This window comes from Aulonocara stuartgranti, assembly GCF_965226115.1.
Source record: "Aulonocara stuartgranti genome assembly, chromosome: 5".
NCBI lineage: Eukaryota > Metazoa > Chordata > Actinopteri > Cichliformes > Cichlidae > Aulonocara > Aulonocara stuartgranti.
The window spans coordinates 17,580,629-17,603,500 of NC_138943.1; the positions used below are offsets into that span (position 1 = coordinate 17,580,629).

General features: G+C 42.6%; 2 protein-coding genes across 6 annotated transcripts in view; one reads left to right on the top strand and one right to left on the bottom strand.

Moving 5' to 3' along the window:
• kcnab2a (potassium voltage-gated channel subfamily A regulatory beta subunit 2a) overlaps positions 1-18,504 on the top strand; it is a 111,271-nt gene extending 92,767 nt beyond the window's left edge. For 3 of the 4 annotated variants that reach the window (XM_082534743.1, XM_082534744.1, XM_082534742.1), the window contains 7 exons: positions 1,032-1,118; positions 7,072-7,157; positions 7,318-7,438; positions 8,107-8,201; positions 9,365-9,485; positions 12,530-12,618; positions 14,643-18,504. In XM_082534743.1, coding sequence (XP_082390869.1) covers positions 1,032-1,118; positions 7,072-7,157; positions 7,318-7,438; positions 8,107-8,201; positions 9,365-9,485; positions 12,530-12,618; positions 14,643-14,732 — 689 coding nt within the window. In that variant the 3' untranslated portion in view covers positions 14,733-18,504. The other variant, XM_082534745.1, reaches the window with a different exon arrangement.
• A 223-nt stretch (positions 18,505-18,727) lies between these two features.
• megf6b (multiple EGF-like-domains 6b) overlaps positions 18,728-22,872 on the bottom strand; it is a 62,711-nt gene continuing 58,566 nt past the window's right edge. The window contains exons 33-38 of one of the 2 annotated variants that reach the window (XM_082534730.1): positions 22,564-22,692; positions 22,284-22,412; positions 21,612-21,740; positions 21,393-21,521; positions 19,689-19,817; positions 18,728-19,374 (exon numbers count right to left, since the gene is read on the bottom strand). In XM_082534730.1, coding sequence (XP_082390856.1) covers positions 19,310-19,374; positions 19,689-19,817; positions 21,393-21,521; positions 21,612-21,740; positions 22,284-22,412; positions 22,564-22,692 — 710 coding nt within the window. In that variant the 3' untranslated portion in view covers positions 18,728-19,309. Of the gene's footprint in view, positions 19,818-21,392; positions 21,522-21,611; positions 21,741-22,283; positions 22,413-22,563; positions 22,693-22,872 lie in introns of both variants that reach the window. The other variant, XM_082534729.1, reaches the window with a different exon arrangement.

Sequence of the window (22,872 nt, forward strand, 5' to 3'; positions counted from 1 at the left end):
TCTGGAAATACAATAAACTGGTGCATGCGTCACACTGTGCGCCACGTTATTGTTTCGGTGAAATGAATTTCTACAATACTGTTAATTCTACTCTCTGCAGTGTTTAAATGCTTACATATACACACAGTTACTGTCCCTCCACACATACGACTCGGTTCTGCTTCTATGCCCCAGCTTTGTTTACTTTTTCCCACCGAGGCTTCTAGACTTCTGATTGGCCAACATTTCTGCACGGTTAGGAATCTAGCGCCACCTGCTGCTTTGGCATGTTCATAGCAGCGTTTTCCTTCATTTCTGCCTTTATGTGTGGACGGGATTATTTTTTAAAACGAAAACGGAAAATCTCAGTTTTCAAAAATACCCGTGTACGTGTGGACATAGCCTCAGTCTCTGACTGGAAGCGCTAATTCGTCATTCGGCTTTTGTCAGACTAAAGTAACTGTTAAAACTGTTTGAAAAGCTAAGCTATACAACAAGGAGAGATTGAGAATTTCCTTTTAGTTCTCAGTTTATTTGATACTGACAAAAGTTAGTCAGTTTTGTCTGTTCTTCTGTAAAACAAACTAAGATTTATTTTTAGAATTAATATTTTGTTTCTAAGTGGAATTGACAATTTAGTCTGTTTCGTTTGTTCTATTTTGAAACTTAAACGCTTTAGCGGCTGTCTTTTGTGTAGTTTGCAATATTTGCCTTTTATTTATCTGAAAAAGTCTCATGTTCCTTAAGTACATCTACCCTGTTGAACTTATTATGGGAAATAAATATTTAAAAACAAGCTGCTGATTATTTCACATTTTACTTGTGAGCAACGGCACATTTAAATCTTACAAATATAGTTATTTGGCTTATATCGTGATAGATATCGTTATCGCCTGAAATGAAAAAAACATATCGTGATATGAAAAAATCTCATATCGCCCAGCTCTAATTTAAAGTATGCAGTTTGATAATCCTCTGCACTACTTTTCTATACACTTTGATATTTGCAGTCACAGTACCATTGCTGCTCAACTGTGGTTCCTATTTTCCAGGTTTAAAAGCCTCTTTAGAAAGACTGCAGTTAGACTACGTGGATGTGGTTTTCGCGAACAGACCGGACCCTAATACACCAATGGAAGGTAGCAATTCTATTGTCTCTACCCTTTTTCTGCCTATTTATCACCTTTTTATCACTTGTCATACTGTGCTTAGAGAAAAGGCATTCTTTCTGTCTCTATGACGACTGCAACGTGAAGACTCGGATATACAAATCTCTTGTAACTGAAACATCTATTTTTAAATGCTGCCTGTTGTCCTGGTGCTTCCACCTCCACACTCAGAATGAGGATGGATGCGGATGCTGAAGACCTTTAAATGGCAGAGTGCTAACTGTGTGGGGGCTCAGCTGGTCACACAGTATCCATCTGCTCCCGTGTTATAGTTCCTCTTCGGGTTGTAGTCCGGTCAGGGGCCATCTCTCTGCCTTCAGTTTGCTACTTCACTCAAGCTGGCTCTTCCAGAATACTCCAGGATCTTGTTGAGCAGAAGTAGCTGGTGTTGTTTAATGTAAAGGTTGAGGCAATTCTTACGCCCCTCTGCCCTTTAGAGATTGCACACAGTTCAAATGGGCAGTTTTGAATATGCGTCTTCCAATCTGTAGTGGTAAAGCCATCTGGTGTATTTTATGCTGGCAGTAGCTGAAGGGGTAAACAGGGTGAAGAGGAAGTGAACAGCTACTGTCAGAGTAAACACAGTAAACCCCTTAAGACAAGCACACACTCCCAAGATGAGAGGCTTGGTCTATTCGACTCTTTTATGAGAAACAGTGCATCAGTGTGATGGATTATTGATGGGTGATAGGGCCCGTCTTATTATATGCGTGTTCCTTCTCTTGTCTGGGACGCTTCGATCGCTATCTGACATTTTTTATATTTGGTCTGCAGGCGAACCAAACAAGTTATCACTTAGATCGATAAAAAGACGGAAATTACAGTCAGATAACGCAAGATATTGCTCAACAGCACACACACAAGCTGAGTTGGAGCTCTGTGATTTAATTTCTCACACGTGTTACACACACTGCACATGAAACACTACAGATGATTATCTTCATGCCACCTGGCTCCACACACCATTTCGGATAAGCATCTTTCATCAGAACTGCCGTTGAAACATGACCAACCCATTCAGGCCACCTTAAGAAAAAAAAAAAAAAACAACCCACCACCACCTCAAACAGGAGAGGCAGCAATAAACATCTCAACATGCTGGTAGCACCATCTACTCTGGAGTCGAGTGTTACATAAGTTGAAACAGCCGCAATTTTCTTTGTGACCATTTATTACACGGCGTGCTGCGGGGGAAAAACTTTTTCTAAGGTTTATTTTTTAGCACCTGACGGCTCTTTTTAGCTTCTCATCTGTAAACACTCAGCATACTATTTCACGTGATTCAGTTGATTTAGAAAAATCTCAACAGGATCTTCAGCTTTATTTTGAAAGGTTTATGTGGAAAATAAACAAGCGGACAGCGGAGGCACACGACCGTCGTTGTTGCTAACGACAACGCATAAGAACAGTCATTTGTCCGTCCATAGTGTGGTTATATTAAATATAAGAGAAAGAGAGAACTTTAAGAAATTCTACAGTGACCATCAAAACGATGAAAAATATTGACGTAAACAGTTTATTTTGCAACACCACAAAACAAACGATAGCATAATATGAAACGATAGACGTTTTCATATCGTCATCTTATATATATCATTATATCGAAAAGCCCTATTTAAAAGCAATAATAGTTTGTCACTCGCCTACCTATGTAACATCAAATAAATACATAAAAATAACTGCTTTCACCTACTACTCCAGCGGTCCCCAACCTTTTTTGCGCCACGGACCGGTTTATGCCCGACAATATTTTCACAGACCGGCCTTTAGGTGTCGTGGATAAATACAACAAAATAAAACTAGTACCGGTACCGAAAAAAAGAAGATTTATTCATAACAAACGTGAAAAGACCCAGGAAAACTGAGTTAACGATAAAAACGATAACAAAATAACGCTGAAAACCATACATTTCACACCTGAGCCTCAACTCACGCGGCCCGGTACCAAACGACTCCATGGACCCCCCGGGGGTTGGGGACCGCTGTACTACTCAACTCACTGGATAACGATTTGTCAATTACAAGTCATTAGCATTCGCGCATGTGCTGGGTAATGTACCTTTCTGAAACACAGAGACCATAGACTTCTACAGATGATCTGATATCGTCGTGTTGGTGTTGTTCCTGGAACAGCATAGTAAATGTTGTTCCAGGATCAACATTGCAAGTGACCAATCACATTCTTGTGACGTTATTCTTTGGCGCGCCAAGCCATTTGTGCATTTATGAAATTCCAATGTTGCAAGGACAATATCAATGCTGCATAGTGTTTATTAAAGGGTTAGGGTCAGGGTCAGGGTCCGCTGATCGGCGGACAGAGGCGGTTTCTCGCAGCTTAAGTACAGTTTTTTTGTTTTACGGCGGTTTTTCCCGAAGTCGCAAAAGTATGACGTCACAACATTCTGATTGGTCACTTGCAATGTTGATCCTGGAACAACACCAACACGACGATATCAGATTGCGCGACTTCTACAGGGCTCAGTCTTTCAGTATCCACAGCTTTCGCCCCCTGATGCCCATTAGAGTGAATTTAGGCTTAGGCTACTTTTGCTTTTTAGACCTGGAAGCTACATCTTTTATGCTGTCTGTGGTTAGGAGAGAGCCATATCGTTAATTTGTTACATAAAATGTAACAAATTAATTAATGTTACATAAAAACAGCTTGTATAAAAGCAACCAAGTCAAACCAAAAACTGCTTTAAAGCTTTGCCTAGAATGAGGGTTAAAGGGCTTTTCATCAACTTCTTTGATGCTCACAAAAAATACTCATTATTTCTTCCTTCATGGCTCAGGGCCGTTTATCATGGATGGCCATGATGGTCGAGTGGTTAGCACTGTAGCCTTACAACAAGCTTATAACCGGCTCGATCCCCACCTATGCCTGTGTGCGTTCTCTCATGCCTTCTCCCACGGTACAAAGACCATTAGGTTAACTGGTGATTCTGAATATGCCGTGGGTATGAGGTAATTAAAGTGCTGTATAAATGTATGTTGCTTAATGGGGGTTAAAATGGGACTTTTAGTCATTAAGATTATAAAAGAACTGTATAAATGGGAGTGCATTTCAATATCCATACAACCACTGAACAAACCACTGAACAAATCTAATCTTAAAGCTTATTTGCATGAATGTAATTTGACTTATCTACATCTTTGTTAAGGTTGCAGATGTGCAGTAGAAGCCTGTGATAGACTTCTACTGTGCCAATGCAACATTACCCACTGATTGGGTCGTATATCCTAGTTTCAGCTGTTGACTGGCTCTTTTATGACAGGAGCTAAACTGCGGATGTGTAATCAGGATTCTTTGAGTGCCATGGCTCTCTTATCATGCCTCTGCTAATGTATATTTTTATGTTATAATCTTTAGCATAATTATCAGAATCATTTGTTTATTCAAATCTCTCTTATCATACACATAAGCATGCATGCTTTAAAAACACATTCCCACCTGACGGCTTTAAATCAAATGCAGTGCTGTGTTGACACAGTAACATGAGATTAATCTCTCTGCAACATCCAGTCATCACATTAAAGAGAAAAATAAATCACCCCTGACATATTTTCTAACCATCTGTGCTTAAAATAAATAAGCTGTAGTCCACTTTGTCAAACCACTGAAGAGGCACAATTAAAGATCTGAAGTGGTGCAAATACGGCCGTCGTCTCGTATTTATTTCACTGGATTTCCTTTCTGCAGCCCGCTGCAGATCGAAATTGACAGATTCTTAGGATTTTTTATTTTTTTTAAACATTAATGTCATTCAAGTGCCTTGTTATGAATAGATGTCATCCTCATCAGGGTGAATCATGCTCCATTCTGATTAACATAATCAGCTTTTCCACTTCTGTCCTGAATGGCCGAGGCCATTTGGATTGCAAATGATAACGAGTGCTTCTTTTAGAAGAAGAAAGAACAAGCAGATGCACATAAATTAGAGTACCAGGACACTGTTTGAGGTATTGTATGCTGCGGAAAACACCACAGGGTGAAACGAGTGTTAATGGGTTTTTTCTTTTTCTTTTATAAGGCCGGCTCTTTATTTTTATTTTTAAGCTACATTTTTTTTTTTTTGCCTGTCCCATTTGGTTCTTTAGCCGTCAGAATTGTTGTCTGAAGACCAACAAGGATACCCAATGGATTTACTTTGCCAAATGGATCATCACGGCCTTGCCATATTGCTTCATTTGATTAACCTTTGTTGTTATTATTTATTTTATTTTATTTTCAGTTGTTACAGACGGGACAGGCATGACTGAGGGATAGGAAAGGGAGAAAGAAAGATGAAGGAAAAGAAAAACAGAAGGGAAGAGGGACAGTGAGAAAGGGCACTTAAAAAGAAAAACAAAAATCTCCTGGATCACCTGTTGAGAGAAAAAGAAGAGAAAACAAGCAAAAAAAAACAGAGCAACATACTAAACACAACACCATCACGTTAATCTAGCTAAGCGTAAACAGCAATAAATACTAAATATTGAATGTTGTTGTGTAGCAAGCAGGACCGACAGCGCACAATGTGCTTGGAAATAGCAGCCAATAAAGGTGTAGTTTATGTCTATGAACAGTGAACACCCGTGTGCACACCTGTGTGGATCAGCGCGCTTGTATTCAAAAGGTTTCCCCATGTAATGGTCTGCTAGAGGATGTAGAGAGCCATAACCCCGTCCCCCAGGGCATGAAGCAGGCATGGAGGAGATCCAGGCTCCAGACATCCAGAGGCCCCAGAGTGCGAGAGCCCAAGGAGGACCACCGGAGGGGCATCCGTGCCACCCTCCTGGGAAGAGCTGAGGAGAGCCCCAGATGAGGGGTCACTCAGTAGCCACCGAGCAGAAGCCAGAGGGGGCTGCAGTGGCGTGCCCGCCGGCTCTGCCGGCAGCCAGCTGTGCCAGAGTGAACCGAGCCGCAGGCCCAGAGGCCGGAGGCCCGAGGGCCCCCCTTTGCCCCGGAAGAGGCCTGACTGAGCAACAGGCACCAGGCCCCACCAAGTAGTCACCGGGAGCGAGCTGGTACATACCTGAGCGCCCAGCCCCGGACACCAAGAACCACCAACGCACCGACCCCTGAGGGCATCAGTTACCGGCAGGGACTCTGGTGAGGGGAGATAGGCCGTTGGAGGGCCTGGGAGTTCCCAGAGAGGTGGAGTGTAAGACCCGACCTGACATATAAACACAAACAGGCACACACAGACACAAACATGCATTTCCACCCTCATGCACACATATACAAATACTTAACACTCACCCAACGTAGGGATAGACATACATGGACACTGTACACACAATCAGACTCCCCAAACAAACTCTATACCCCAGGTCCAGGTACCCTCGCCCCTAGAGGGGGAAACGGCACCTAGGCCCAGGAGATGTTACCCTTTCCCCCGGGGTGGAGGCAAGCAGACCGCCCCAGGCTCCGCAGCAGCAGGGAGGCCCCGCATCCCAGATCCCAATCGGACGGCCAACACCTCCTCCCAGCCCCCCCGCCCCGATGGCCAGCAGAGAACAGGGGTGTGTGAAGACCCCAAACCTCCCTCCTCTCGCTCATGTGTAGCGTTGCTGCGTGTTGTTCTAAGGTGCATTTAAAACACGGGAGAGCATGGTGCTGCTGCCAGAGCTACATATTTTTATTTTTGGACTCCACTCGAGCAGCTTTGTTTATCTTAAACTACACCTTGATCCAGCATTGAAACAAGCCATTTAACACTCTACAATCTAACAATCTACCTTTATTTTGATTGGCTGCCCTTGCCTAAACACGTGGGTCGGGCTTTTGTGTTCAGATCCAGAGTTTTAACATTTTGCAGATCAAAAACCGGATCCACCAGTGGAACAGTGTGTTTATGTGTAGATGTTTGTATGTGTAACCAAAAATGTGGGAAACTTCTTGGGGTTTTTTGTCCTCATCTTTGTTGTGTGTAACTTGCAGAAACGGTTCGAGCAATGACCCATGTGATAAACCAAGGCATGGCCATGTACTGGGGGACATCCCGCTGGAGCCCGATGGAAATAATGGTGAGACTCAGTCCAAAATACATTCCTTCTATCTTCACAAGTTCCAGTTATTTCCAGCTTCACATTATCTACTATTTCTATTCTTGTTCAGTATTGTTCCCAATACAAAATGTTTACATACTCTGCTGTATTATGTAACTCTTTGCATGTTTTTCTCTAGGAAGCGTACTCTGTTGCGAGACAGTTCAACCAGATTCCCCCCATCTGCGAGCAGGCAGAGTACCACATGTTCCAGAGAGAGAAAGTGGAGGTGCAGCTACCTGAGCTGTTCCATAAGATAGGTGAGCAGTGGTGCGTTTGTGCCTCCACGTGGAGAATTGATCCATGAAAGCATTACAAAAGTTATTTTTTACACAAACCCACAGAGCTAGAGGGATTTTTGACACGTGGACACACAAGGTTAAATTGAAGCCAGGTGTTGGATCTCGGGTCTGATGAAAATAAAAGGAAGCATTTCAGAAATGTAACATGAGAACTTCTCTCTTACTTCCTGGAGCACTGGAGATCAGTGCAGTTCTGATTATAACTGGTTAAAGTCTTGTTTGTGTTGTCATATAACTTTATTAGCTTCAATTCAATGCAGACAGTCGCCTCAAGGAGCTTTATATTGTAAGGTAGACCCTACAATAATACATACAGAGAGAAACCCAACAATCATATGACCCCACTTGCACATTGGCGACAGTGGGAAGGAAAAACTCCCTTTTAACAGGAAGAAACTGCCAACAGAACAAGATTCAGGGAGGGGCGGCCATCTGCCGCGACCAGTTTGGGTGAGGGGAGGAAGACGGAATAAAAGACATGCTGTGGAAGTGTGTGAACAGTCAGTGTGATTTAAGAGAAGTAGAGAAATGGTCATCATCAACTCAGCAAAGTTCAGCCCTTTTTTTAAAATTTATTGAAGGCTGATAAAAATTGTTCAGTGGTGATCACATGTTTCTCTTCTCAGGTGTGGGGGCCATGACGTGGTCTCCGCTGGCCTGTGGGATCATCTCAGGGAAATACGATGGCAGGGTCCCTCCCTACTCGCGGGCCTCCCTTAAGGTAGACAAGCCTCGCTCGCTGTGCTCCTTCTTTATCCCACTCTGATCATCTGTGCCGCTGTCACTGTGCTGCGTTTCACTGCTGGTTGCTTATTGTGTGTGTTTGTGTCTTTCAGGTTCTGTTACTCACCACATACTGTAACCTTGTGTGTTTTCAGTGCCATGCCGACGCCATGCACTGCGTACCGCTTCACAAGCAGTGCTGCTACACACTGTTTGTCAGTTGGTGTCAGCTTAATATATTTTAGTCCACGCAAATGACCACAAAACACCTACGCTCACAACAATAATAGTGCGGCACATGTGCGTGCTGACTTGTGAATTTTTATTTGACACTACAGATACCAACACTTTAAAAATGTTTCACTTTATAAATTGGCAGATGAATCGGGAATCAATTCAGTGTGTTGTGTCAGGAGAAGAAGAAAACAAAACGTCCATTTTTACTAAAAATGATTAAAGAGGAGACGTGGCTTCAGGGATTCAATCCTGTATTTGTGACAGATGAACTCAGCAGCCCTCACTTTCCATCATGTCATGTTGTGATGCTGAAATATATTTTAGCATTCAGCATGCAGACTTTTAAAAATAAGAGATCCAAGACAGCTCAACACATAAGCTTACACCTGATTGGTGTTCTGTCCCTCTGTGCTGGAGTGGCATGTTGTGTTTCTGTGGATCGTGTGTCACTGATTGTTGGTTTGAGCTCTGCCGGTTCATGAAGCAAGCTCTCCATCTTGGTGTCGTGCAGTACTTTTGGTGACTTATGTTGAATGTGCTGCTTCCCGTTCGGCTCAGTGTTGTCTGTGGATGTTTGTGGTGTTTTGGATCGTTGAGTCAGTGAATCCTTGTGATACTAATCACATCCTCTGTATTGTTAGATCTACCAGCTAGATATCAAAGCTACTGTATAACTCAGCTGGGACAAAACGAACACTTTTTTAACATATTTAATTTTTGTAATGTTTGTAAATCTGCTATAAATGAACTGACTATTATTATTTTTTTACAAAAGCATAGAGTGAGCTGTGTTTCCCTGGCTGAGGTGTAGACAGCAGGAGACAGAGTCACGTGTTTAAAAACAGGCCCTGGTGACACAGGAGCTGCAGCGCAGCGGTGTGAGCAGGGCTGTGTTTTTGAGCAGGTGTGCTGTGTTTTCGACAGGGCTACCAGTGGTTGAAGGACAAGATCTTGAGCGAGGAGGGCCGGCGTCAGCAGGCGAAGTTGAAAGAGCTGCAGGCAATCGCGGAGCGGCTGGGCTGCACTCTGCCCCAACTCGCCATCGGTACGCAGATACACTCTGCTGCTCTCTCTCTTTCTGTCTGTCTGTCCGTCCCTCTGCCTCGGACAGGCCGAGGTCAGCACCGCTCTCGCAGCTGTCTGGTTTGACACTTGGTGTGTTGTGTTGTCACGTGTGTGTGTGTTGTAAGTGTGCAGTTAAAAAAAAAAAGTATATTTATGAGGAAAAACAAGAAAACAGGGACTATTTAAGAAATAAAGCAATAAGAAAGGTAAATAGTGCGTCTTAAAGGGACAGGAACTCACAGTATCAGATATAAATCCAGAGGATGACTCGTATCGATTCACTTGCCGGGCAGTAAATGTGCAAATCCCAAAGACGCAGAGTCCTGCAAGCGTCGTTAAAGTGGCAGTCGAGAGGGACGCGGCGAATAAATCTCGCAGTCGGTCTCCTATCTCAGCACAGATCGCAGCAGATTTTTCACCCACACAGTAATACACTGTCATAGATTTGGTTTCACGGGCCATTAGTGGACACCCTCGGTTCTCCCTCAATTACCATAAATCCTTCCAGCACTCCTGTAGGCAGCACGGGACATTTATATGCAGTCTTCTAGATCGCTGTGTCACTCCAGCATTAAATAAAAACTATAAAACAATAACAGACTGCTTCTCGCCTTGGGCTTTATCCCGAGACTCCTTGAGCAGGTGGTAAATTCAGGAATCAGGCTGCAAGTGTGAGAACAGAGTAAACAAATGTAGTCGGTATCTCAGCAGCCTGAGGGAAGGTCTGCACCTGCATCACTCCCGATGAAGATCTTCTTTTTTTGGCCGTATTCTCATGTTTATTGAAGATTTGTGTAGAATCATAATCCCACCATTTTTACAGCAGCATTCCTCATTCCATTATACTGTAATCTGCTTACCAGTGTATTTTCCTGAATTTCAAGAGCATGCAGTTGTACTGCATAATACAGTTCCCAATTACAATGGCAGACCAAGCAAGGATGGGGTGTGTGTGTGTTTGTATTTGTATGCAGTGATCACAAAAAGGCAGGTTTTCTGAACATTATTAGCAGAGAGCTGCTCTGAGATGTAGTTCTTTTATTCAGGCTTTGCACCTGAAAATGGTTCTGAAGTATTTGTACATGAGTTTTTTGCAAGTTCCTGCTTCACTACCTGTGCTTTACAAAGGGATGGGAACTTAGTCTTATGAAAAATATATATATATACCAGGAAAAACAGATGAACATCACACAATAAATTACACAGTCAATATTTAACAAACCTAAATCCAGAAGCAGTGTTTGAAAAATTAAGTACACCCTTACTGGTTCTATAGAACTAAGATGGTAAGTCACCAACGGAGGTCGCTTATCAAAGGCACTTGATTAATTGGTCATTAGCAAACGTGATCACCTCTGTTTCATAACAGTTTGTAATCATCACACACGCACACAAGTGAATGTCCCAACACGTTTACCCCATAACAGACCATGCAATGCTCAGCAACACTGCAAAAAAACCCCAAGAGCTACATCTTAGACTCCATGGGCCTCAGTTAGCATTTTAGATGTTAAAGTTCACGACAGTACAATCAGAAAAAGACTGAAGAAGTATGTCTCGTTTGGAAGTGGTGACAGGAAAAAGACTCTTCTTGCTAAAAAGAAAATGACTGCATGGCGTAGGGCTCCAAAGCCACATCTGAGCAAAGACTTTTGGAACAATGTTCTTTGGACAGATGAGACCAGAAATGGAGATGTCTGTTCATAATACAAAGCGCTGCCTTTAGAAAAAAAACAAAACAGCACAAACATTTCATACCAGATGTCAGGACTGATGTGGAGGGATGATGATTTGAGCTTGTTTTACAGCCACAGGACCACAGCAAGTTGCAGCCGCTGAGTTAGCTATGAGCTCCACTGTATACTAAAGCATTATGGTGTTAAAGTTGGGGACGTCTTTCTAACGGGTAATGGTTTTGCTGAAATTGGGTCATGCAACAGGAGAATAAATCCAAGCACGGCAGTAAATCTACAACAGAATGGCTGAAAAAAGAGTCGGCATGTTGCAATCCATCAGTGTCCAGACCTGAACATGATTGAAATGCTGTGGGACAACCTTAAGAGAGCTGTGGATAAACAAATGCCTGCAAATCTCAGTGAACTGAAGCAACAATTCAATTCAGTTTTATTTATACAGCGCCAAATCACAACAACAGTCGCCTCAAGGCGCTTCATATTGGAAGGCAGACCCTACAATAATGCATACAAAGAAAAGCCCAACAATCATATGACCCTCTATGAGCAGCACTTTGGCGACAGTGGGAAGGAAAAACTCCCTTTTAACAGGAAGAAACCTCCAGCAGAACCAGGCTCAGGGAGGGGCGGGGCCATCTGCTGCGACCGGTTTGAGTGAGAGAAGGAAGACGGGATAAAGACATGCTGTGGAAGAGTCAACATTGTAAAGAAGAGTTGGTCAAAATTCCTCCACACCGATGTGAGAGACTAATGCTCATACAGGTGTTTCTACAATCTGCTGAATCATGATGTGTACTCAGTTTTTTCACACGCTGCTTCTGCATTTGGTTTATTTCATTTCAGCTAAATAATGACACAGTTCTGATCTGAGATTGTATTTAAACAACTTTAGAACCAAGTAAGCACCAGATGGTTTTTTCCATTCAAATCATTTAGTCATGGTGCAACAACGAGACTCAGTTTACCTGCAGTGAGCTATGCCAAGTTACATTTTCAACACGGCATGAGCTAAGGTATAGTACTGAAATTTGATGTAATGTAGGCGGGCATTGAGCAGCATCTGATCAGGAGTCATTTTTATATTGTGGTGTGTGCATGAGTGGGTTGGTTCTTCCATCGCTGATCCAGTGTTAGTGTAACGAGTGTCGAGGTCCTGATGAGTAATGTTGCCATAGTATAGCAGTTGGTTTATTTTATCAGGGAGCGGCTGTCATTTCATGTACAAATAGTAATCAGCGTGTGTTTGCGTCTCGGGTATTGTGTGTGTGTGTGTATGTGCGTGTGTTTAATCACGGTAGGGGTGTCATCCTTATTTACTGGTCTCCTGCAGCGTGGTGCCTACGGAACGAGGGGGTGAGCTCTGTCCTTTTAGGGGCGTCCAACACCGACCAGCTGATGGAGAACATAGGAGCGATCCAGGTGAGTGTGTTCGTGTGTGTACGCTTTGCTTGTGTTACCGCGAAACAAATCAGAAGCTTAATTTGTGAAAATGCAACCTGACCCGCTTTGTTGGGCTCGTATTCGTGCCTTACAGTCCATAGCGGCAGCCTCCTCTCCTGGGCACGGCTTGGCCTCCTGGGCAGTTTGCTGCTGCACGCCTGGGTGCTTTACTGTACTGAGTTAATAAGGTCAGAGGAGTATCAGTTGCCAGTGGGATTGGAGATGAGCTCACAGCCGCTTCCTCCTCTCCTGATAAGATGCACTCTTTAATGGGGTTTTCAGACCGGTGCGGGTTTACGTCCCCTCCTCACATTATGTCTGGCCCGAAGTAAAAAGCATTCTGACTCTCATCTACTCCGATGCTTTGTGTCTGCTCCCGTGTGTGTGTGTGTGTGTCTGTGTGTGTGTGTGTGTGTGTGTGTGTGTGTGTGTGTGTGTGTGTGTGTGTGTGTGTGTGTGTGTGTGTGTGTGTGTGTGTCTGTCTCCCAGAATGCGTTTGATATTTCGGGTTTGAAATGCTATGCTCACATTTCCCAAGGGCTCTGCAGTTTCCCTTTTGCCAGAATTTTATATCAGAGACGCTGAAATAGAAACGGCCCCTGGTGTGAAAGACTTTCTCAGGAAGTTTCAATAAAAATATTATTTCTTTCTTTTTATTTAATGTCTGCATTGTCGGAAGAGCAAATACTTTATTATTCTCTACACGCGAAAAGTTCCTGTTTAATTTGTACTACCATCTAATCTCTTTTTTTATTTTGCTTCTTTTCCGGTTAAATAGAAGATTTTACTCCTCACTTTGAAATTCAGAGTAAAACGATCTGTATTTTTATCAAAAAGGGCAAAATATCTTAATAAATTTTTCTTTTTAGTGATGTATTTTCATAAATCTTTATTTATACAGCCTTTTTGTTGAAAATAATTATTCTTTGAGTCAAGCTTCCTCAGTTATCAAGTTTAAAAGGAACAATATATTCCTCCTGTTTTCATATTTCTGCTCTGCTCAGTGATGCACTACTTTACTATAAATACTTTATGTAGTGTCTGTTTACAAAGTTCTACCCCAGTTCCAAAAATAGTTGAGATGCTGTGTAAAATATAAATAAAAATACAATGCAATGGTTTGCAAATCTCAAATATAAAACATTTTATTCACAATAGAACATAAAACATTTGACACATTATGAAATATGTTCTTTCAGTTGGTGGAAAGTTGGGCCTGTCTGCAGACAGGTCGAGCTTTGCACCAGAAAAGACGCCAGTATTCCTGTTTCATGTTCACATATGGCTTCTTCTTTGCATGAGAGCTTTAAGCTGCATTTGTGGATGGCATGATGAACTCTGTTCACAGACGGGGATTTCTGGAAGTCCATCCAGTGATTTCCATGACAGAATGCCTGATTTTAGTGCAGTGCTGCCCGAGGACGTGAAGATCATGGGCAGTCAGTACTGATTTTTAGCCTTGTCCTCTGCGCACAGAGATTTCTCCATATTCTTATTCAAAGGTTTCACAATTTTACATTAAAGAACTTTATTTTGAACTTGTTCCACAGTTTTGTTCAGACTGCTGAAACTCTGCCTCTCTAAGAGGCTGCTCTGTTTATACAGGGTCACGTTAGACCTGACCTGTTACCAATAAAACTACCTGCTGTTTCTTCAAAGTCTTCTTCAAAATGAGTTAATATTTTTCATGAAATACTAAAATGTCTGTTTTACCAGCATCCCAACGTTTCTGGAATTTATTAGAACTGAAGCCTTTTTACATATCGCTGTTTCTATAAAGATAAAAACTTGTGCATAAAGCTAATATATAAAACAACAAAGAAATAAAGTAAAAAATAAACACATGCCACTTCTGTTTTTGGATTTTGAGCTGGACTGGAGATTGCAACGTTGAGATTGTTTGTAAAAATCCTTTCAACACTCTCTATAGGTAGCGATGTGAAACTGCAACACACCATGGCGACTGCAGTGCGTTCACCTCTTGTCTTTCTGTCGTGTCGTAGGTTCTTCCAAAGTTGTCGTCATCCATCACACACGAGGTGGACAGCATCCTGGGGAACAAGCCGTACAGTAAAAAGGACTACCGCTCCTAACGCGTGGCACGGCCCCGCCCGGCAGGGCTGCACCCGGCCTGCAGCCGCAGTGCCCCACCTTTGCCTGATCCTCTGTTTGCTTGAGCTTTTACTGAGTGAGACCCTGGCGCATGAGTCTGGCCACACCAAGGCCACGCAGGGCACCTCATTTAGAGTTACAGGGATAAGATAAGAAAAGGGGGAAAAAATACAGTCACCTCCACTGGAAATGACAGGATTGACAAAGAAAGACACAAACATGGAAAAAGAGAGGTTAGAGATATGCGCTCATATTTAAATTAGTTATACATTCAATTCAGCTGAACGTATTTTAAAACTATAGAGAAAAATACATTTATTAAAAAAATTAAATAAGCACACGCTTGCTTGGCAGCCAGATTTTTTTTTTTTCCTTTCTATTTTTTTTTCTCTTTTTAAAACCGAATACAACTAAAAGGAAGATGAAATTCATGCTGTATGAATACACGAGAACTATTGTTGCACATGTACCATAGCCATGCATTCGTTGTTTGGACGTTCTGTTTACAAACACCTGTGTACTGTCCAAATCCGTCAAGATTTCTCTGAAAGTGTTGTCGACATTACCAGAGCCTCCTCACGGGCTTCAATCAGCACTTTAGTACAGTCAGTAAAGGTGTTGGAAGGCAGTTTCAAAGAGGAGAGAGGATGGGTATTACAACAGTCTTATCTCACAGCCATTGCACTATAGAATCACATCGCCTCTTCATAATTCCCTCTCTTCATCCTCTGTTTCTTCACTGGCAGTGCGTTTGTCCAGCCTACTGCTCCGATGCTCCTTCTGTGTAAGCGTGGCTCTGACGTTCTGAAGTCATCAGGGCTTCCGTCCTTACAGTGAACCACCCGCCATGATGGAGCTTAGGAGCCAGGCTGATGTGTCTGGGCAACTTGCGTGCCACTGAAGAGATGAGCAGTTTATTCCTCCCTAACAGCAGGAACTGCAGTCGTGTTATATCAAACGCAGCGGCCTGCTTCACTGTGCTTCCCGGCCGCTTTTCTCGCTTTTTTTCAGGCTGAGGATTTTGGTGTACAGGGAATATTCATATCAGTGTTGGCTCAACATCTCATGGAAACTTCTCCTCAATCAAATTCAGTTCAAGTATTTTGCCTTATTTAGAGTTGCATCAAACTGTGCTTTGGGCTTGTAGACGAGCAGATCGACAGCTGCCTCTCTGCGCTGGTCATGTGTCCCCGGTATAAACTGGACCGCTGAGTGGTGGAAGTGGTGTTTGTTGCTCCCTGACTGGGGGGGAAGGAGTCGTGTGTCTGGTTAATTGGCGAGTGGCAGCAGCTCAGGGAACGGAGCAGGCAGTTTCAGTCGTGTGTTGGCGTGCACAAAGTCAGGAGGTTGTATTTAGTTATCTGTTTTCGTCTCATGTGTGGACACTTTAGTGTGGCTTGAGCCAAAGATCTTCTTCTTTTCTTTCTTTCTTTCTTTGAGTAAACAACCCAACGTTTCACTATTACAAGATTATAGAAATCATCTTGACGCATGTGCTGTCCAGCTTGTAATCTATCTATGGTATGGACTTTACTCCATAATATATCTTTACTTGACCGAGCTGTTACACTAGTTAACAAGTATGTCCTTCATATACAGAATGCGTAGTACAACTAAGTGCTTTAGGATCAGTAAGGTTTGTTTCAGGCGGCAGACGCCCCGAGACGCGTCAGAAGTATTATTGCAAACATTTTGACAACGCCCTGTATCATTTGTTGTCCTTTGGGTGCTCTCTTACTGTGATTAAAGCACAAGTGGAAAGCATGTTACATCTTCTAAGCATGGACCCTCTTCACCCAGCCTACAGTACCTATGGGACAAACAAGGTGATGCTTTTCAAGCTTACCAACACGTGTAGATAACAAGTCTTTACTAACAGTTGATAAACTGTTGATTCTTAGAAGGAAAAAACAAGTGCAAATTAACATAACTTATATAAGTGTGAATGATATGAATGAGGTGAAGCTGCTCAGCTAGAGTGGAGGGGATAAACATCACTGTGGGGTTTGTGTGGATGAGGTTTTGCTTGAGTATTACTCCTAAATCACAGCAAAGTGATTCAAGATCTGCTGTTGGTGCGTGCGTGCGTGCGAGAGTGTGAGAGTGTGTGAGTGAGTTCAGGTGTGAGGGATTGGGGGACAACTGAACTAATCCCGTGCTGTTGTATTAGTTGATCCCTGAATACGGCTGATTTGCCGTGTCTCTTGTAAGTCTGAGTAAATAATAACAGGCACAAGCTGATGCTGTTTTCTCAGAATTAAAAAAAAAAAAAAAAAGATAAGAACATTTTGTTCATTAGTCTGTGGAGTTTCTGTGTCTTAATATTTCCATCTGCAGGGAGCGGAGAAGAAGTCTGAGATTTAAAAGGTTGAGTCTGACATTTTGGGAAATGTGCTTTTTCTCACCCAAAATTACAAAAGGTCTGATACTGAACTGATATTAGCTCAACACACAGACTGGAAACCAGAAGACACTCATTTTCTCTTCTGTACAGAACATATTAGCCATTCATTATTAAGCTTTACAGATAAGGGTAGTCAGAGGGTTTTAGCCTCGTTCAAAGGTTCGTACTGTGTTCACCAAGGACTGTCTGATTGAGATATTGTAAGGATAACTTTTCAGACTCTCAGTTGGGAACCTGGTTTATTTAACACATAATCGGGTGTTTGAGTGTGCAGTCAAGTCCGTGCTGTGTGTGCACTTTCATCCTGTGCTCTCCCTTTCACCATCTGTGTGGGTGCATCTCTGCTCTGCTGGATAAACGGACACATGGAGGGGAGCAGAGGAAAGGGGAGACAGGTGAAGTGACGGTGTCGTTACCTGAGTCGAGGACGGCTCGGCGCTCCCGTGGCAGCGAGGACCGTGCTGTTTCTCCATCCACGTAACAAATAATTTAAGGCTGCAGTGGCAAGGCGTGACACGCTTATTTTCAGGAATCATTTCTTTTCTAAATGTATTATTGATGATGAGAAAAGCAGTTTGGCTGTTTCCAGTCTCTGTGCAGCAAATATGCCGACGTGGCATATTTCCCCCCCTAAAGATGTCAGACTTTCCCTTTGAACTTTATCGCTGTGCATTTAGTTTGACCATCAGTTGTGTCCCAGCGTGCCGACCCGCTCGACACAGATGCTGTGTCGTAACGAGCTTCACGTGCACAACGTAGAAATAACTGAAACTTTTGAAGCTTGTGTGTATTTGTCTGGTGCCCTCACCCATGTAGGAGAAAATAATGCTTTAAGAGGTCCTAGTTTCATCATATTTGCTGTTCTAACATGTTAACGACTAGTTCACAAATGAAACAGACCCACAGATGAATAGAGCTTATTTTACAGAAGGTTCTAGGTTATACAGAGAATATATTTTTATGTTCTAGCCTTTAATGCAGTAGAGAGAATTAAGAGAACTGTTTTTATTTTTGTCATCATGCTGCATTTTTCCTATCGGTATTGTATTGATTTGAAGACTGACAAAAAGAAGCAATCTTTGTGTTGTGTGTGCATTATGATGCTCAAATGCAACAGTGTGTGGAATTCACCCTGAAGACGACGTATTGAGAGCCTGGTATCTCCTGTACATACTCTGACCTTTGTATATATTTCTGGTTGTGATCACCTTTGCCTTTTTTCATTTTGATTTCATTTTGCAGGCGTTGCTATCTGCACTGTGCTTGAATCTGAGATTTAGACAGGATGTACAGCTTATGATCTTCAATGAAAATGAATTAATGATAAAAATAAGAATGGTTAAAAACCACCAACTTGTGTCTGTTTTTATTTTGGCATCTTTATTCATAATGTTTGGATTTGTTAGAGCGTCCAAGCCTCTTCTATCCAGTAGAAAACAAAAGATGCATTTATGACTTATTTATGAAATATAAATATGAGGCAATTTATACAAAAAATAAAAATCCTGAAGGAGGTGCAAATGATCTGAAGTGGTTTACATTGAACTTTAAAAACTGTCATTACAGCATGTGTAGTCATCAGGAGTGTGCTTTACTGTCATATAGCATAAAGCTTGTGAGGATCAATAGAATCTGTTTTACAGTAAAGCATCATAGCACCATTTACCCAAGGGTCATACTTCATGTTGTATAGACTGAAAACAACTTCATAGAAATGACAGAACTGCATCATATTCAGTAATATCGCCAACATCTTTACAAAAGTAGAGTATTTTTCTTATACAGTACCTTCCGCTGTATTTTGAGGGCAAACATATAAAAACACAATGGGCTGAAAGTGCAGCAAACCTGACCGCGACTTCCTCGCACTGCACTCTGGAAGAAGAAATGCTTATCCTGAAGGTGAGACGGGTTATGTTTGGAAATCACAACCTGCAAGTGACAGTTTAACCCCAACAGTTCAAAGGACACTTTGGCACAAAAAAAAAAAAAATCATCCAGACGGGTGCAAACATGGAACTGCAGTTCTCATCAGAGCGTCCGTTTCCATGAATCTCCCAGCTGCTACAGTTCCCTGTCATGAGCTTTCACTCACTGGAGTCACTTCAGTTTAAAACTCCTGTCCCAGTTGAGATTTCATGCTGGTTGGAGCTGCTATAATGAGTTGTCGTGCCGTGATTGTCTTGAGCTGCTCCCATAGGTGAGGCGCGGAGGTCCACCTGAGGCGACGGACACAACGAGCTGAGAAATCCAGCTCAGCAAACGCACAGCATTCACATTTGATCAGAATAACAACCCCCAAACAAGTGGAAAGTGCAGCCTCTGCAGCTCTGCCCCTCACAGGCAATAACTAAACACTGTCAGCACTTACACTTGGTTACTTACTCCCATTTCACCAGGTCAGCAGATCTGTCACTTCTTTTCTCACTCGAGGGCGAGCGGAGGCCTTCACCTGCTCTCCGTGTGGATATTTTCATGACGTAAGTGTTAAAACGGCAGGGTGTGTGTGAGTGTGTGTTAGTCACTGCTGTACCTTCCTGACAGGACGGTCCAATCCAGCTGTGCAGGCAGTCGCAGCGGCCGTTGCGACGGTCGCACTGCGCCCTGTTCTCGCACTCGCAGGTCTCTAAGCAGTCAGGCCCGTAACGATTCTCTCTGCAGTCTGACAGCCAACGGTGAAAAGCAAAATCCAAGCAGTTTAATAAAGCTACAAAATGGCGAGGGCGCAGTACATTTACTCAAATATCGAGCGCAAGTATTGTTTACGGGGCAGCTGTGGCTCAGGAGGTAAAGTGGGATGCCTACTGGTTGAAGGGTCAGTGGTTTGATCCCCAGTTTCCCTGGTTTGCATGTAGACATATCCTTGGGCTAGTTTTCCCAGATGCATCCAGGAAGCATGAGTGTGTGAATGTTAGCCAAAGCTCTTAAACATAGGAAACTGGATTTAAATTTTAGTAGAAAAGTACTTCAAACAGAAGTACTGCTGACTTCACATCATCTTTTTTGTATTGGCTACATTAAGGATTCAAAATTCCCTTAAAACCCTACGAGTTTAATAGGCTTGTACACCGACCCAGCGCAACGTTATGACCCGTCGCTGGTTCACTTCTCCCTGGACTATGTTAGATAGATACTGACCACCGCAGACCATGAACACCTCACAGGAGTTGCAGTTTTAAGAGATGCTCTGAGTCACTCATCAAGCCGTCACAATGTGGCTCCTGTCAAACTCACACCAATCCTTATGCCTCCATCTTTCCTGCTTCTAAAACAGCTTTCAGAACAAAATGTTCACTGGCTCCCAACACATCCCAACCACTCAGTGTTATGCCTGATCAGCGTATATTACATGCTGACAGTGGAGGGAAACACATTTTTGCTTCATATGTTTTCATTTGAGGTCAAAATATAAAAATGTCAAATCTTGTTCTCAAATAATATAAAACAAACACTTTTTAACACTAATATCCAAAAATATTCAGTGCAACACAAGGAATGCCCACTATATCTCCAAATATTTTGCAATTTTGGTGCATATGGTAATTTAATTAAATTATGAATAATGTCTCTGATTTTGTCTTTTCATATTGTAATATCGGTTTTCCTCTGTTTCTAAATGTAGCTGGGCACTATATATGACAGGAGCCATTTTTAGGCATCAAAGTATTTACTAAAAGTCTATTTTACCAACTCTTTACGTGCATTTATACAATAATACCTTTACTGGTAAGAAAGCTGTGTGTGTATGTGACGCCTGCAAGCTAGTTCAGGCTAGCCGCTGCAGTGAGTCACACTCGCTCTCTTCAAGTCTTAAACCAAATCAGTTTGGGTTAGGGTCTAAGCTGGAGAATTGGCCAATGCAAGAGTTTCACTCCTTCCACCGGCCCAGCATACACGTGTAGCTTTGGGGTGTTTTTACTACATTCTCCAATTTCTATATCATAGTTGCTTTTGTAGCCTTTCATCTTAACCGTCACCTGAACAAATTCTTCCACTTATTTCTCTGAAATACTCGTCTCTTCCATCCATATTAAAGGAACAAGCTGATTGTGTATGTGACTGCCATCATCACATGTATGCTGAAGTAAATACAGTGCATTCATCATAGCAGCATCTCTGTTGCATAACTCATCATTGCTAATGAGTAATGAAGGCACATCAGCTGAAAGTGATGTCACTGATGAAATGCAGTACGCGTTTGATGGCTGTGTATTCTCAAAAATGCGTGAGAGATTACCAATGTCACATCTGGGTCCAGTCTTCCCCGAGGAGCAGAGGCACCTTCCTGACACAGGATCACATTGAGCGTCGTCTTCACAGTCACAGATGTGGACGCAGCCCTGACCGTAGCGACCCCGTTCGCACGCTGAGTGAATGATTGAAAACATGAGAATAAAATAGGCAAAAACACGCCAGTTATTCTTTGATTTCAACTGGGAGAACAGATCAGACCGACCTCTGTGACAGCGCGCTCCGTGAAATCCTGGAAAACAGATACACTGACCCGACACCGGGTGACAGGAGGCGCCGTTCATACAGTCACACTGCATCCGACACAGCGGGCCGTGGAAACCAGGGGGGCAGGCTAACGAGTTTGGGAGGGAGGGGGATTCATGGGAGGAGAATAAAAGTCGACCTTTAAAGTTTAAATCCTGTGCATTAATTAATAAATGACTGTAAACTTAAGGGCTCAAATCTGACACCTTTAAAGTGGAGCTTTAAGGTTAGAGTACAAATGCTGGGCTGATTTGATCGAAATGTAAACCTTCGAAGCCTTTTGATGTTCAGTGTGTTCAGATAAATACAAGTTAAATTTCAGGATTTTATAAAGACTTCTTCTACTGTGACATCTGTGCATCGGCATGAATGATCCCATCAGGACCTTAAATACTACTGAGGTGCTTCATGTGTACATTCTTCTTCACTACATGTACTGCAATCTCTCACACAGCCTTGACTTCATTCAAAACTTCAGCAACCGTGAACAGAAAATATAAAAATAAAAAAATACAACATATACAAAAAGCATTAACAGAGCAGGATGTTGTGCAACTACATGACTTACTGATATGTTTTTGGACAACAACGGAGGTCATTCTTTGTGTTTGTGTGCGTGTTCAGTTCTCACCATGTTCACATAGATGCCCATAGTAGCCTGGACCGCACTGACACGTCCCCGTCACTCTGTCACAAGTGCCATTATTTTGACAGCTACATTTCAGCTGGCAGTTGGCACCAAATCTTCCCGCGGGACATTCTGGGACAGGAAGAATAAAACAGAGGACATGACTCGCTGTGACACCTGATTATGTTTAGATTCAACATGTTACAACAGATCAAATATGTGGTAATGGACAGATGCAATAATACAATATTTTGATGTTTTTTTTAAAAGAGTAGGTGATCACCTTTGTTGCAGTGTGCACCAGTCCAGCCCAGACCACAGGTACAATTGCCGGTCACAGAGTCGCACACGCCTCCATTACTGCAGTTACAGCGTTGAGCACATTCTGCCCCAAACCAGCCTGCAGGGCAGCCTGAGGCAAACACACACTCCAATTAAACTTAAGAAAATATCCAGGCAAGTGTCATAACATGCTGTAGCTCTGAAAGCACAGTCTTCTATTCTTGCTCATTATAAAGGATTACAGGTAAACAGTAATCTGGAGCCTCCTGTTGTATTTTCATAATGTTTTCAATGGTGTGGACTGTGGGAG